The sequence below is a fragment of the Stylophora pistillata genome, chromosome 8, assembly GCF_964205215.1.
Source record: "Stylophora pistillata chromosome 8, jaStyPist1.2, whole genome shotgun sequence".
Classification (NCBI taxonomy): domain Eukaryota; kingdom Metazoa; phylum Cnidaria; class Anthozoa; order Scleractinia; family Pocilloporidae; genus Stylophora; species Stylophora pistillata.
Window position 1 is genome coordinate 15,586,089 of NC_142526.1, and position 14,014 is coordinate 15,600,102.

The 14,014-nt window shown below is 38.3% G+C and overlaps 1 protein-coding gene across 1 annotated transcript in view; it reads right to left on the reverse strand.

Annotated features, from left to right (window-relative positions):
- Positions 1-11,484, reverse strand: part of LOC111321554 (endothelin-converting enzyme homolog) — an 86,171-nt gene extending 74,687 nt beyond the window's left edge. Inside the window, exons 1-6 of the mRNA XM_022924470.2 lie at positions 10,996-11,484; positions 8,745-8,941; positions 7,624-7,881; positions 6,214-6,279; positions 645-761; positions 10-99 (exon numbers count right to left, since the gene is read on the reverse strand). Of these exons, the coding sequence (XP_022780205.2) occupies positions 10-99; positions 645-761; positions 6,214-6,279; positions 7,624-7,881; positions 8,745-8,941; positions 10,996-11,308 (1,041 nt within the window). The 5' untranslated portion in view covers positions 11,309-11,484. The remainder of the gene's footprint in view (positions 1-9; positions 100-644; positions 762-6,213; positions 6,280-7,623; positions 7,882-8,744; positions 8,942-10,995) is intronic.
- Positions 11,485-14,014: the final 2,530 nt, after the last annotated feature.

The window sequence follows — 14,014 nt, forward strand, 5'->3', positions numbered from 1 at the left end:
AATTCTCACCTGTTCTCCTGTTTGGTTTTGAAGTTTTTTCAAAGTCATTAACTTGTATACCTTACTTCTGTCAGCTCTCTCGTTAGCAGTTGCAGATAGCTTTAGCAAATAAAAATTTAAAAACAGGCATCACTGCCTCTTCAGAGGTTATTTACCACTTGTCAAGTTGTCTGTAAATTTGTATACCTTGCCATAGAGTATGGATATGGGGTCTCGTACCCGCTAACTCGGGGCTTTTTTGAACCTCAAGAGAATTCGTGAAGTCTTGGTATGCCGCTAAGTAAGCAGGGAGCTATGGAGCTTTCGATGACGGAAATCTCAACTGATGGTTTGGAAAACATTTGTCCAAGTCCACACTGATAAGGATGTGGCTTGTGCATATGAGGCTAAATAGGCAGCAAAGAATTGTCCAAATTTACTCTAAAGTTTGTTGTTTAAATTTTTTATAGGCAATTAAAAAAAAAAAATCAGCACCATTTTTGCAATTAATCATTTGATAAAAAAAATCTATGTGGGTGAATCTTCTACTTCGATCTTATCAAGGCAAAGCATCACAAATCCTCACCACGAGACTGAGAAATAACATTTCACAGGTCAAGAACGTGATTCGGATGACGATACCTGTTCAAGCAACTGAAACCTACCTTACTGAGGTTCTGTTCAAATTCAAACACTTCTTTAAGCTGGTGTTCCGCCCACTCGCTCTCCCCACCTAACAGGTTGATCAACTCAGACATCAGCTTCTGGTAGGCCTCCCGTACCTGCAGTCAACAAAACAAAATGTAATAGGAGGGTCACACCAGACTCCTTCGCTGTTCAAGAAAAAGTTGACTGACATTTTTATCAGGCCGTTTACAGTAATAACTAATTGACCATCGAATTGTTACGGGGAAATTTTACACTGAAGCCTCGCAGTTTTGACCTCGCTACTGCTCGTTCAAAAGTGCAAGGCTTCAGTTTGAGATTTTCCTGTTCGGTCGGTCGAGGTTATTAAGTTGTTTACTATATGGCTTACATATTGGATAAACGAAAGTTTTATTCGAGCAGAAGTCGTCAATTTAAATTCCGCGATGCGCTCGTTTACCGGTCATGTTAAGACGCAGACGAAAGACTGCAGACTGCAGACCGTGCAGACTGTGCAGACTGTGCGGAATGTGCAGAGTGTAATTTTTTTGTGTACTTTTCAGTTTTTTTCACTTTTTTTAAACTGTGATTTTCACCTTTTCCTTACTCGTTTGGTAACGTTGAAACAGTGTCCAGTTTTTGGACACATAGCGTAGTTTTATAAGGTTATTTCGAGCTCAGGTTACCAAGCAACAATTTGGACGAAATCCCAAGGCTCAAAGTTAACGAGCACGTGGTGAGATGGATATCGACGAGGAAAAGTTGTATTTAAGTTTGCCCTTGTGTTGACATGAATTTTAGCTTTGTCATATACTTTTGTTGACTCTTTATTTCTGTATTGAAGATGGAAACCAGCGACTGATTTAGAGGTAAGAAGTGGGCTGCGTGGACAAAGCAAATAATTGCCAGGCTCTTCACAACACGACCCAAAGAAAATTACGATAAATAAAGTGCTGCATGCTAAAACTAAAACTTTTACTCGGAAATAAGATCGTGCCCAGACACTTGAACGCAGTTGTATTTGATAAGACATTGCCATAAAGATGAAACATTGATTCATACATTTCGTGGAAGCTCCTCTAAAAATCAATGATAAGTGTAGTAAAACTAAGGAAAGCGTGACCCTAGTGCATTGAAACGTGACCTGTCATCCTAAGTTTGAGAATAGATAAATAGCTCTTATTGGAGTTGAATGCACTGATCAGACACTCCAGCGGTATTTTTGTGAGTGTAGCACCAAAGTGAGGCATTAGGGTCGATGTTTGATTCAACTTAAAGAAGTTGTATGCGAGCCAAACATGTCAACTGATGATAATCATAAAAACACATTAGAATCTGTGAACTTTATGGCTGAGGAGGAAGCCCAGTTACTGTGCGGAGACTGTCCACGTCAAATCACGAAAGATAGACTGACACAGTGGCTGTCGTATCGTAAAGGAACGGCCAAGGATGGAAGTGCGCGTTCCGACGCCACGAAGGTCGATTATAACATAACCAAGGTAAAGCGCGCGCTCTGATTGGTCAATTTAGCGTCCCCCATTTGCCCATGGGTGTACGCTGCTGACGTGAGCAAATGCAAAGACTATTTTTCCGCGTGCGCTTGTTTTTTTCTGGTCGCGTAAGATTTGTTAAATAAAAGGGAACTCTTTAGCTACAATGTATCAATGTTATGTTATAAAACAAATGGTAAACACCACAGCGTACACTATTGAGTTATGGATGCACTTGGGAGGTTTACTAAGCACTCAAGAAGCTAGAGTCGCTCTCGGCTATCGCCTCGAGCGACTCTTACGCTTCTTTCGTGCCTAGCAACCTCCCGCGTGCATCCATAACTCAATAGTGTACGCTGTGGTGCTTACCATTTGTTAAATTGAACTCGCACAGAGGTAACTTAATCTAGATAAAGATCACTATTACTTATATATATCTTGGCAACAACTATAAGCTAAATTTCGTACTTGAGTTCAAAACTTTCGGTGACACAGTCGCCACTTGGCTGTAAGATAGTTTGCGTCTCTTTGGCTTTTCGACCGTATATGCAAACTTAATGGGAACTGGATCCGGCTTTAAATGTCTTATTGGTCCGCCTAGTGCTTTCGTAAAGCATTCGCCTTCAAAATGTTTGCTGCAAACAAACGAGTTCTTCGTTAATGGTGTATTTTGACGCCGTAATTTGACGATCCATTGAGACCGTAAAGGCTTGTTTCTTAACGGAAGAGAATGCCATGACAAATCTTTGCATTCCGGTTTTGAGCTTCTGTTTACACAGTCATAAGCTATTCAATGTTTCACCGTTATAAAACAAGTAAAATACTTGTAAGTTATTTCAAACTTCGTTCAAATTCTCAACGTTGTATAGAAATCACTTGAAGACGCCATAGAAACTGAGAGACAGTCGACCCTAATGCCTCACTTTGGTGCTAAACTCGCAAAAAATACCGCTGGAGTGTCTGATCGGTGCGTTCAACTCCAATAAGAGCCATTACTAGGCTGTTGTAAAGCAGAAATATGTTCTTTGTAACATGCAAAAATGTGCAAAGTGTAATCTTAACAGAGCAGGATTTACGTAGGTGAATGGGGTAGAACAAAGCATTATGCTCACGTTCGAATCAAGGTGTTTACTAGAAAGGAAAATACATGCCTTACCTCGCATATCTAATCGATCACGTAAAAACTAGCCACCAATATGTATATAAGCACTTTGATTTAGCAAATAAAGTTAGATGTAATCAGGACTAGAGTGTGCGCGAGTCAGACACTTTGTTTAGGACCCCAAAACGGCCAAGTCTAGAGTAAAACAAGCAGTTGGCACTTATCTGTTGGCCACGAAACTTGCCCTGTTGTAACAACAAGTAAATATATATATAATCATGGGTGTACTGTATCGAAGGGTGAAGTAGTAAGTAACCAAAAATTCCCCCGTCTGCACGGCCTGCACGGTCTGCACAGTCTGCATGGTCTGCAGTCTGCAGTCTGCGTTTTAACCTGACCGCTCGTTTACAAGCTCATTCGGTCATTCATCGGTTCAAACGCACGGTAAAACTATGCAATCAATGAACTACATCGCAATATCACGTATTCCGTCAAGAAACAAATACACAGCTTGTCACAACTGGATGAAAGGGATTTTGACCGATTTTCAAAGCAAAACTTCGATTGGAGTGCATACCAAGACAGAACGTGCTTCAAAATAGTTCAAGCATGTCCGGCCCTTGGTGAAAGAGAATGCCAATGCTTCGGAATGCATTTTTCAAAATCTTTGCCGTCACTTTCAACAGTATATCTTCGCTTTTTGGGAGATTTACGGGATGAACTGAACTTTAAAAGCTTTTCAACATCTAAAACTACATGAAGTAATCAGAAATACTATTGACAACAGAAACCGCTCGATTGTTTACATCTAATGCTCCTGAAAACTGATTTATACTTGATTGTTTTAATGGCGAGTTAATCTATTAATGAGAACTATTGAGCCACCTGTGACAACAATTTAAATTTCCTGTAATTGTCGAGAATACTAGATTTTTTGTGGTGTTCTAGTTAAGATGCATGACAAATCCACGGATGCTGTTTTCCACTTAGCGGTTTCTTATATTGGATATGGGCTTCAATGTATTTTTGTTTGATTACCTCGTCCTCTCCAGCACAATCTTATGGGTAATTTAAAACTGCACTGTAGCTGTTCTTCTAAATTTTTTTCTGTTTTTATTAAATCGATTCTACTCTCTCTGACTGTTGATCGGCCTTCATCGTTTTCACATGCTTGAATTTTCAAAAAGCGAAAAGAACCGCCGCGGTACTTGTCTGACAGTTCTGTGCTTTTTCTAATTTGCATAATCCTTAATCGACCCGTGAACATTATACAAACATGAAATCGGGTATTACGGTAAAAATTAGAAAATAATACCCAATCAGAGCGCGCGTTATATCGGCCACAAGCCTAGGCCATATAGTAAATATGCGTTGACCAAACGTGGGGCCAAGATGGCTGGATATTGGCCGAGATCTTTTTTTGCGTTTTTATGGACTGAGAATAAGTACGACCTATTAAAGTGGAGCCATGCACTACCTTTGAAAATGTTGCACTTTACTACAAGGAAAAACGATAGGTGCACCCTTGGATAAGATTCTTTCATCCGCGCCGAAAAAAACAAACTAGATAATTCGCCTTTGAGCATAGTTGAATGACTTTTTCCAAGAATTTCAGGCGATTGTCCATAACTGAAGGCTGGAAACTCAAGCTTTTAGACTGTTGAACAGTTTGGTGTCCATACTGAATACAATTGAAGTATCATTGTCCCTTGCTGTTGTCCTTTACAACATAAATTGTTATCACCATTTCCCTGTAGTAGGATTTGTTGAGACCAGTTTTTTATTTGATTTACAATAGATTGAGGCAGTTTTTCTATCCCCTCAATTGATGCTGTTCTTTTGACGTATCACTGTACCAACTTGGTCGTCAGTTAACACTGTTAATTGCAGAAGTTAGTTATAACAGTGTAAACCGGACCCTTGTAGCTGCGCGGCCTGCGCCTTCTGTCTGTTTGTAAATTGATCCATCGTACTGGAAGAGCGTAGATTTCAATAAGAAGTACAGGAGGTCCGTGATCTGACTAGGATGACTATACTTCACTAGCATATTTCAAACATGACCGCACCCAAATAAAGTAAAGTAACTTTTTAGTTCTAGTGTCAGTTATATCATTACATTTCCTATGGAGTAAATTAAGCACCCTTTAGGATTTGGAAGAGATAATATAAACGCGGTGATTCCAGCTTAAATCGTGGCTGTTCAAAATTCCAAGATCTTTTTAAATAATAACAGGTTCCATCATAGCTACCCCGAGAAAACACTCTCTCATAGATACATTCGATGCGCCATATCCTTAAAACCTTACACTTTTCGACATTGAATTCCATTCCCCAAATGCGTTGCAACTCAAATAACTTATTTAAGTCACCATCATCTTAGCCGAAAATTAGGCGAAAATGTTTAGAATCATCGGAGAAGAGTGACACTGACGGTAACGTTATGTACACGTCACCCTCAACATCTTTACCCAGGAACGCGTAGAAAGGTCGTGACAGCATTTAAAACCACCAACGGCCTTTTATTTGCTGTACCATGGACACGGGAGACAACAACAAACTCGCCTTCCTCGACTCTGCAGTACAAGGGAATGGCGCGGCTTGACTTGGTCAGAAACAAGTTCAGTATCAAGTAAGAGAGCCATTGAATCTTTCACGAACTGTCAATTTAAGCGAAAATTATGGATATATTCGGAGACTAGTAACAAATTTATCAGTAAAAATGATCCTTTTTCGACCGTTGTCGGTTAAAGTTCAGGCTGTTGTAGAACTGACAGTTAAACATTTGAGACCCTCTCGCCGATATGTTTCGGAGGTATTCTTTGAAATCTCTGCTAATTATCAGAAAAATACAGCTTAATCGAAGAGTATTACCGTAAATTCCAGGCGCAATATATAAAAAAGTAGGTACAGGTAGGTGCCTTTAAGCCATGTAAGTATTTAGACGTGATTGTCCAGATACATTGTACATCATATCGAACAGGAATCATCATCACTTACTTGGTAATGGTAAGAAGTATTAGCGAGGTATGCATCTCTTGTAATAGTATGAGTCGTTTGATCTATCTGAAAAATATCGAAAATAGGTTATCGGTGGCAAAACTGCATTAAACATCTAATAAAAGTTGGTAAAAGTTAGTTTCCGTAGAGGGAGTATATTTGTAAGTTGACTGCTCCCCTGTAACGCGCTGCGAATTCCCTGAGGCTTATTATGGCTTAGAAGGGTGGATGTTGATATAAAGAATCTGTCAACGAAACGGATCCGGAAATAAGGAAATCAAGATTGGCCATGAGAATCTCTTCAATGAATCATTTTCGAAAATCTGTAAAAGCTGAAATTAATAAATTTTGATCTGGCCAGAAGGACTCATTACGAACTGTTTTCAAAGATCTGTGGTGAAAACAAAACAAAACAAAACAAAACAAAACAAAAGAAATCAGCAACAAAGTGAAACTACCGTGTGGTCAAGTTAATGTATTTTGCACATGTATGATAAAGTTCCATTTCATTCAGAGAAGGTACACCTGCACTTTGATAATCTCTTCATCAACATGATTCTCACGATGAAGTGAAAATGCGTGCAAGAGGTTAACTCTGAAAGCGATCGCATTCCATCATAAATAATAGAAAAATAGGAAAAGTCTTTGCCGTCTTTTCATTTTATTACTTGTCTATTTCCTTTAATTTATTTGAAATAGCATTGCTCTTAAAAAACGAGGGAAATAGTATTTCCGAATTCCTAACAAGAAAAACTGCGCGGGTCGATATGTACTATTAGTGCTCGACTGACTTTTCTTTGATACGTAATTTATGAAAAATGCGTGCTACTCCTCGGTCCTGCTGGCCTAATGCTAGCTAACTCAGACACGAATGCAGCGGAATTCTCACGCAGTCCAAATGATAAAGACTCTCTTCAAATAATTGTGAACATATAAAGCAAAGGTTATAGATGGTAAAGACTCTAGATAAATCATCATCTTCTAATTTTGTTAAATTTTAGTGAAGCCTCTATTTACGGGTACCATATATTAAGCGGACGCCGGCCAAAGTCCTGATTTTGGCTTCAGTGTATCGAATCCATTTACTTAGGAACAATATTAATAGGAGACCTCTCTTTTGCAGAAGGGGACACCAAAATAAGTCCTTTTGTCATCTAAGAACTTTCGGTTGCAAATTAAGTGAAGATGTGACCCGCTACTATCGATGGGAGAAGAGGCTACATCTTCATTTCTGCAATTTCTTTAATCGTAGCTCACCTGCCGGGATCATATCTTCGTTTCATTTCATAATTCTCGTTCTAATGGATGCTTGATATCGACATAAATAATTCACCAGAATAAGAGGCATAACTGCTTCAAATACAACCGAGTTTGATAGTTTTCAATTCATTCAAAAATAAACTTCAATACCATTATGATGTAGCGCGAGGATTTCATCAGGTCTGGTTTTACTTGAAGCGTAAATAATGGCGAGAGGTTGAGCTCTTTGTGCATACGAACCAAAGTCCCGGCAAAATTCCATGAGTCGGAAGTCCAAGTTTTGTTGGTGATATTCCATGAACCATACTTCGCAATTAACTCATGAAGAGGTAAACCTTTCGCGTGTTCTATGGCGTCGTGGTTGGTGCAGGAATCATAGTATTGGAAAGCTTTGTGAACAGCATCATTCTAGTGAAAGAGGCGGTAATGAGGTTGCGTCCAATTACTATTTGAACAATAGAGTGTTTCCGTCGAGGACAAATATGCCAGTTTTAAGAAAATTAAATTTCCAAGGGGCAACTATCAGACCGATAGTTCCGAGACAAACACTCTATTGTCTTTATTGCTCACCACTAAATTTTCTTCCGCACGCCAGTTGAAAAACAGTCAAAACCCACTAAATGCAGATCAATCAAATATATATTAGATACGATGAATATATGAAGTTCATATATTTTGAACTGCGGTTATAGATACGTATGATGCACGATCCTCGCAGTAGAGAGCACCATTATGCAATAGCGAAACTCAGACCTGAAAAAAATCAGGCCTGTACGGGATTCGAACCACTCACCTCTGCGATACTAGTGCCAACTGGGAGCAGGCCGTAATGGTGCTCTCTGCTGCGAGGATCGTGCATCATAAAAATATTTATTCATACGTACAGCCTGTCACAAATGTCAATAATTCGCAACCGTACTTTGGCTAAATAATACGTTACATCTGTCAGAATTGAAAAGTCACTGTTTTTCCGATGTGCCTAACCTCGCGGCCGTCAAATCATTCAAATTTTTTCATGGATAAGTACTATCCATCCGGGTATTTTCCGTGGACGAGCACTATAGGCTGATAGTGTCTCTCCACGGATGAACACCATCGCGTCACGGGATCAGTTTTAACTGATAAGAATCGGAGAAAAGTTAGTGGTAAACTATAATATCAGATAGTAGTGGAGAGAGATGAGTCACCCTTTAATCTTGGCGTAAATGTCTTTATTGCAATTTAGAAACGATTTTAGAACTAACAGTAAAGTTCTGAAAGAAGTCACTCACCTCGCTATATCTTTTTCTGACTGTTTCATCACTGAGAAGCGTCTTCAGAAGTTGATCATTTCTTTTCTTGAGAGCAAGCACTTGATTCCAGAGTGGTTCATTTGGTGGAATAGGGTTGTTCTTAATCCAACCACCACATGCGTGTAGGAAAAAATCTTCGCACGGATCTACACTCTGGTCAACTGTTCGCAGAACATCTTTTAAAGATCAAGGGAATCAAACAAGATAAAGAGCTTTTATGAGTATCAAACTATACGCGTAAGCCTAAGTTAACTATAATATACGGGATGACACAACAAAGAAAAATTAAAGAGATGTGCGTCGATTTATTCACATTTGGCAACTATATTGGTAATTGAAAATAGGTTTGTGATGAATACAAGAAAAACGCTTCTTCGCTTTTGAAACCTTCATGTTGGGATGAAATAAATTCTGCCTCAGTTTCCTTGCTATCATTATTAGACTACGATGTCAATTAATGCTTTTCTTAATCATTTCATTCGAACTCCGCCCCATTGCTTGATACGTTGTGGAAAATATAGCATAAGTGGATAATATTTAGAACTTTGAACAGTAAAAGGGACTATGGACTACCTGAGTTGCAATAAAGTTACCCAAAAACATTTTCAGCTTTATTGGACTGCTTTAATGTGTGAAAACATTGGCGTCAACAGTTATTAGCCTAGATGAGAATATTCAAGGTCTCAACTATTCAAAGTGAAGTAATTTGAATATATCAACAAAGTTGAAATGGTAAATTGGCCACCGTTACGATTATAAAAGCTGACGTTTCGAGCGTTAACCCTTCGTCGCAGCGAATAGGGGAATTGGGGGTTGTGTGTGCTTTTAGAGGCAGAAAAAGGAGCTACGTGATTGGTGGGAACATGGCAACGAGAAAAACACGAATAAATTAGTGGAATGAAGAGCGTTCGTTAATACCTGTGGGATTTAGACTGGGTGACCGATTCCGAGAACACCTTCGCGACGTGGAGAGGAATGACAAGGACACATCGAAACCAGTCGCAAGACATTTTAATTTACCTAACCATTCTAAGCAACACATGGCAATCGGCGGTCTTTCCTAACACTTAGGTAGTACGGAAAGCCGGAAAACTCTTGAACAAAAGCTCATCTTTCAAACCGGCAGTCTAAATCCCACAGGTATCAACGAACGCTTTTCATTCCACTAATTTATTCGTGTTTTTCTCGTTGCCATGTTCCCACCAATCACGTAGCTCCTTTTTCTGCCTTTAAAAGCACACACAACCCCCAATTCCCCTATTCGCTCCGACGAAGGGCTAACGCTCGAAACGTCAGCTTTTTTAATCGTAACGGTGGCCAATTTACATTTCAACTTTGTTGATATATTCAAATTATTTCGTTACCCCCACCGACGCAGCCCCAAACAGTTTCTTTAGAAACTATCAGCCTTTATTCAAAGTGAACTGCGTTGCTACTACATGAAGGAACGAGATAAAAACATTATTTGATGTAGACAAAACTGTACCGCTTGAATGAAGAGAAGAGAGGAGTCATTGAAATGTTAAAATCATCATAAGTCATCAACCTACTGCTGTCAACCAATGACAATGCAGCCGGTTTTGAGAAAAGCGTGGAGTTTGAATACTAAGAAGGGATAAAAAATAGCAGGCGTTTGTAAGCCACCTGATAGTATCATCAACCAGCGCAGTTTTACAAGGTTCATAGACGCACAGCTGGACTTCTATGGCAACACACAAACACACATCACAGGAGTTCTTCATATACTTTTTTAAGCATATTCATGCACATATCCCCGAGAAAAAAAGAAAAGTTTTAATATAAGTTATTGAAAAACACACTATATTTGATTAAAATTAACGACCATAACAAAAATTAATTTATTACGTTATCCACAGGACACAAATTGAAACAAATCCGGAAATTCACTGGTTAGCATAGTCTCGATAAAGTCAATTTCCCAATCCTTCATTGCATAAATTACTTCGAACAATAGTTGACTGCTACATCTTCGGTAGCATTTTCCCACGCAGTTTATACGCAGATTTTTGAGAAAAACTGATAGAAAGCAATTAAAGACTCTCTAGCCCTCTAGTTGGTTAAACCTCGAGTAAGCCATTTCCTTTCTGCTTGGAAATATCTAATTGTTTTTCCTTTTTTACATGCAATTCATTAAAAAAAACATATCTAAAATCTTAGGCATCGTAATAGTTCTCAGGAACACTGAAGTTGATTAGCAAGTGCTACTTACTGGCAGAGGCGAGTATGCATTGGACACTTGTGCATTGTGGCGTAACATTTTCACTCGCATTTGATGCGTTCAGGACGGTTCCACAAAACGATCTTCGAATTTCATCGTTCCTTTGCAGTTTTCCCATTGCCAAAAATACGACTAGGCTGATGCAGGCCAGGGAAAGCAGAACTACCAGAAACACGAGTACTGGAGTGGCACAGCCGTTTCTTTGCACCGGTTTTCCGTTGCGTATTACTTGGTCGTCAGCACTGTTTGAATGTCCATCAAGATGCATCTCCTCCATTGCTAAGCGGTATTTGGGATCTGCCATTTTTATCCTTAAAACGATAGACTGAGACACTTTCGTAGTTTCAAACGCTGAAATGATATGCCCTTGTCCTTATGCTGAACTGATGTGGAGTGAAAACTGAGGGAACACCCTAGCAAGGTACTATTTGAAATACGGGGATTTCAAATATGGCAGCTGAAATTGTTTTCAATCATTCAATCATGATTACAGATATTTTTAATTTGTGATTCGCATATTATGCCCCACATGCTTTGTTTGTGGTTACGCAACATAAATGACTTAATAAGCCTGAAAAGCGATTTCATGTGTGGTCCAATGAACCATTTTTTAGTCAGCAGGTGACCTGTATTTTGGATAAATTTAATTAAAACTGATTAGCATTATCGTTTAAGTTACTTGGTAGTGTTCAATAGGCGATTCGCCATTCTAATCGGCTTTCCCTCGACGGATCGTAGAATTTCAAGCAGTTCTGAAATTGAGTATTGAAGTGGTCTTTATTTGTTGCTGGATTCTCTGCAGTCTTGAAAGAGTTCGAATCCATTTTTTTATTTTAAGGGAATAATTGATGTCACTTGGCATTCGCGCATTCTCGTAAATTTACACCTTGAAAGTATCTTATTGTATTCCGAGAGCATGTATATAATATATAAGACTTTATTTATTGAGGATAGCACGTGATAGTGCACAAACACTAATAAACTTGTGGTCCTCTTAATTACAATAAATATAAAAATGCAAATACAATAGAATCATTAATATATTGAAAAAAAAAAAAAAAAAAAAAAAAAGAGATTTAGAAAAATAGAAATTTAGCTAATTACAAATAATATTTAATTGATAAAATATATACTACAAGATAATATAAACAAGTAAGAATATATAAAACTACTATCAATAAAATTTACCGATTAAAATGAGCTAAGCATGATTTGTCATCATAATAATATTTAAATACGTTGTCTTTAAAGGCCTTAAGTGTATTAGACTTTTTTAATTCAGGCTTTAACTGATTCCATAATTTTATGGCAGAAACTAGAAAAGTTTTCCCTCCTTCTCTAGCCCTTTTAAACTTAGGTAATAAAAAGTTGTATTTACAAAATCTAGTGTTGCGTGAATGTACTGAACTTAATAATCTTAAGCTATCATTAAGATAATTAGGTACACAATAATTAATCCTTTTAAATAGTATTGAACATTTAGCTATCTTAGTAGAGTTATAAAATGGTATCCACTTTAAACGATTGAATAGCATAACTGATGAACTACGTGGTTCAGCATCTAATAAAACCCTAGCAGCTCTCTTTTGTAGCCTAAGTATTCTTAAAAGAGATTCATTAGAGCAAAGTGACTGCCATGCAACATTGGCATAATCAAATAATGGCTTAATCAAACTATTATAAAATAAAAGTCTTTGGTTAAATGGTAAACAAAGTTTGATCTTATTCAAAATTCCAATTCTTTGTGAAATTTTTTTGCACAGTCTGTCAACATAAGTGTTCATTGATAAATCGTGGTCAATGTCTATACCAAGAAGTTTAGCTGAGGGTACTTGTTCCAATGATACACCATTCATAGTTTTAAGAGATAAATTATAACCATCTGGAAGTTTCTTCCCAAGGCGTTTGCCTGTGACCAGTAGTGTTTTAGTCTTTTTTTCGTTGAGAGGAAGTTTATTGGTGTGCGTCCAGCATTCAATTTCCTTCAAAGAAGCAGCTAGTGAATCTTGTAGAGAATCAACCGCTGAGATATCTGCCGATAATGTCAGTGTGGTGTCATCAGCATAGAGATCCAGGTCAGCACCATTAACATGTAGAGGCAAATCATTGATATAAATGACAAAAAGTAAAGGGCCAAGGATACTACCCTGTGGAACACCATGCCTCACAAGAGCAGAGTTAGATGTCACATTATCAAGGCATGGATTATATATTTTTTGTCTCGCACAATGTACAGCGAAACAAGCCATCCTAGAGGTCACTTACAAATTAAAAGAAGCGATAGATGAAAAGAAAATATGTTTTGGAGTCTTCCTTGATCAACCAAAGGCATTTTCTATTGTAAATCATGAAATGTTACTCCTTAAACTATACGTGTATGGAATCAGGGGTCTCCCTCTTTGCTGGTTTGAAAGCGTTTTAAAACACCGTACGTATACAATATGTTAAATTAGGTACTATAGAATATAGTCACTTGCGTCTCCTCTGTGGGGTACCTCAGGGTCTACATTTGGCCCTCTCCTCTCCTACTATATATAAATGATCTTCCTAACTGCTGTGAGATACAATCATTTAGAACTTTTGCTGATGATACGAATCTATATTTTAGTAGTGAAAATCCAAGAGAATTACAATTGGTTATGAATTCTGTTATGGTCTATTGTTCCGGCTCAACTTCTTACATTAAGTATTAAACAATAGTCCTTTTGTTCTTTGTAGCGCTGAGGGACTTTGGCCGAAGCGACGGGAAAAAGTTCGTGACTAATCGGAAAACAATTTTCGGCATAACAATTTAGCCATTTTGGGAGAGTCAGTAGCTCATATTTGCACACGACAGGTAAATTGTCACTGGAGTACCCCAAGGGAAAATTAACCGCTGAATTAGCCGCTTCGGGGGAGTGGGTAGCGTAAATTTGTCTTGTCGAGTCAACTCTCAATGGTCTACCCCAGGAAAAAATTGACCGCTAATGTGGCAATGCACACATCGAGCATACACACATCGAGAATTCAA